General features: G+C 34.7%; 1 protein-coding gene across 1 annotated transcript; it reads left to right on the forward strand.

The window, feature by feature from the left end:
• The first annotated feature begins 988 nt into the window (after positions 1–988).
• Positions 989–1,994, forward strand: LOC140452620 (uncharacterized). The gene is made up of 2 exons (XM_072546939.1): positions 989–1,000; positions 1,257–1,994. The coding sequence occupies exons 1-2, from the start codon at positions 989–991 to the stop codon at positions 1,992–1,994; spliced, it is 750 nt and encodes a 249-aa protein (XP_072403040.1).
• The last annotated feature ends 1,125 nt before the right edge of the window (positions 1,995–3,119 follow it).

Raw genomic sequence — 3,119 nt, forward strand, 5'->3', positions numbered from 1 at the left:
TTGAGGTTTCTTCTTTTGTGCTGGTTTCCAGCGCATTTTGTATGGTTCTTTCGAATTTCAACACATACTCTTCTAGTTTCCGTTTGTTGTTGATGTCAGGAACTATTCCTATTGTTACAGAGACGATACGTTTGAAGTTGGGCCAGCTTGTCCTCTTTTTCTTGTATGGCTGCACGTAGTTTGTTTCTACGGCGCCTAGAGTTAGCACGATTAGGTTGTGGTTGGAGTCTCCTTCATTGAGTGAGATTATATCGTGTTGTTGTCCCACGTTGTGAAGAATTGCAATGTCCAAATAGGTAGGTAGTCTGTCCCCTCCATGGAAGCATGTGGGCTCCATAGGACCTGTGACAACTGTATTTATTTGGTTTTCCAGATATTCACACAAGAATCTCCCGTTTCTATTACTAGTTCTGTCAAACCAATTGGGCGATCTCGCATTTAGGTCACCAATTATGACGGATGGTTCTTCTGTATCAAGAATGGCGTCCAGATCCTCGCCCTGGATCGGCTCATTCGGCCGGACATAAGCTGAGACAATCTTCAGCGTTTCGTTGGCCGTAATGATCCGAACTATGGTGGCTTCCATAGTGACCAGACCACCTGGTGTAGGAATTGATTGGTGTTCTATTCCTTTTTTCACCATAATGGCCGTGCCTCCAGAACGTGATCTATGGTCATTCCTGTAGACGCTGTAACCCGGAAATTTGGTTTTCACCCTTTCCGTAAGATGAGTCTCTTGTAAGGCTACAACGTCTAGATTGAGCCTGTTGGTAAACTCATCCAGATCGTTAATTTTTTGTAGATCGTCCAATTGTACTGGCATTATTGGTTTGTCCCGAAACTGCTCAAGGCGCTCATAACGGTTGTTAATTTCTCAAACATTGTTGAGACGTGGTTTATTTGCTTCTGGAAGGTAGCAATTAGTTTTTCATTCAGCACGTTTGTGTTTATATTTGCCTCCTGTTCCACATTATTGTTCTTGTTGGCCATGCAAAAACAAGTGAGTCCTATTTTCATTATTGAACTTCCTAACTTCATAAATTTACAAAACGTGTTTCTTCACCTTGCTTATACCATACCGGTAGCCGAAATTTGTTGTTAAACCAGTTTCCTATGCTGTGGTAAAATCTCAGTTCATAAAGTATATTTGTGCAGCGTTGCCGATTAGTTTAACATCTCTGAATTTAAAATATTTATACACAATTCAAAAAATTAATTACTATTTTCATTACGGATCAATAGGTAATTTAATATAGGTTGATTTACAACAAAGATCTGCAAAATTAGGTTCATTATATGATGAGTTTAATGATTTACAAACCGACATTGAACAAGAATGTGATGATGAACACTTAGAAAATGAATATGCTGAACGAATAAACTTTACAAATGACCATGCAACTTACACAGCAAGTGCTTTATGTTTGGTATCCAAATTAAATGTAATGAGTAGTTCTGAAACAAATAATACAACTCACAGTAAGTTATTTGAAAATAAAGTAGAACTTGTCAAGCTTCCTCCAGTCACGATTCCTTCCTTTAATGGAGAGTTTTGCAAATGGATAGAATTCAAAGAGACATTTGAGTTACTAGTTCACCAAAACTCTTCATTGAATGACATTCAAAAATTCCATTACTTAAGAACTTCTTTAGGCACCAAAGTGCAACAAATTGTTAAGCATTTAGAATTTTCTAAACAAAATTATATCTTAGCATGGCAAGCTTTATGCAAACGGTTTGACAATCCTCATTTGCTTGTCAATAGTCATATTAAAGCATTGTTTAATTTAAAATCAGTCACACAAGAAACTGCTAGTGCTGTAAGGGAATTAGTAGATACAGTTAATCAACATTTGCTTATTTTAAAGAATTTAAACTTGTCTTATGAAAATCCATTTTCTAGTGCTATCTTGATTCACATTATTTCAGACAAATTAGACAAAGTTACTTTAAAAGAATGGGAGCAAAAATACGATAAGGATACTTTACCATGAGTCAATGATTTATTTAAATTTCTTGATAATAAAGCAAATCAATTAGAAAAGCTTGAAGAGAGGGGAATAAAGGCCAACTCTCAAGTTCAACAACGTTCTCAACAGAGAAAACCATTTAAAAAACATGTATCTTTAGTGTCAAATAATCTTTCTAATGCCAAGCAAATATGTCATTTATGTAAAAGTGATCATCTTATTTACTATTGTCCTCAATTTTTACAATTAGGTGTTTCTCAAAGATGGACACGGATTAAAGGTATGAAATTATGCACAAATTGCCTATGCAAGGGACATTTTAGTAAAGATTGTAGACATGTGTCCTGTAAAGTTTGTAAAGGTAAACATAATACTCTATTGCATCATTATCAGGATCAAGGAACTGATTCAATTAATTACATTACAAGCTCAAATATGCGACCAGCTCAAGCTCAGTCATTATAAGTAACAAATAATGACACCAATTGTCATGAATCACATAACGCTACAGAGCTAGCTGTGTCTAATTTCTCAAAAACTAATAATACATATGTTTTACTGTCTACTGCCATCATTAATATATGGGATGATAATAGTCAAGTTCAACAGGTAAGAACTGTTCTTGACAGTGGTAGCCAGACTTCATTTCTGATAGAAAAATTATGCAAAAAACTTAACCTAAAGCAAATAGATGCAAATCTTTCAATTGTAGGGATCAATCGTGTCACTTCCACCCTACGTTATAAATGCAATGTTTCTATTGGATCTACTTATGATTCAGATATCTTCAATTTAACATGTTTTGTCCTACCTAAAATTACAGAAAATTTACCTATTTATAACATTGAAGGTTCTAAATTAAATATTCCTAAAAACATTTCTTTGGCAGATCCTTCTTTTCATAGATCACAATCAGTTGATATGCTTATTGGTTCCGATTTATTCTGGGATATACTTCGAAATGGAAAAATTTCTCTTGGAAAAAATCTCCCTGTCTTACAAAACACATAATTTGGTTATGTAGTTGCCGGGTTGTGGTCACAAAATGTTGATAAGGTCCAATGTTTTTTTGTACAGAGTGATCAAGTACAGAAGGATCTTGAAAAATTTTGGTCAATAGAACAAGTTTCAAATACAAAGTTAATTTCT

Source organism: Diabrotica undecimpunctata, chromosome 11 (genome assembly GCF_040954645.1).
Source record: "Diabrotica undecimpunctata isolate CICGRU chromosome 11, icDiaUnde3, whole genome shotgun sequence".
NCBI lineage: Eukaryota > Metazoa > Arthropoda > Insecta > Coleoptera > Chrysomelidae > Diabrotica > Diabrotica undecimpunctata.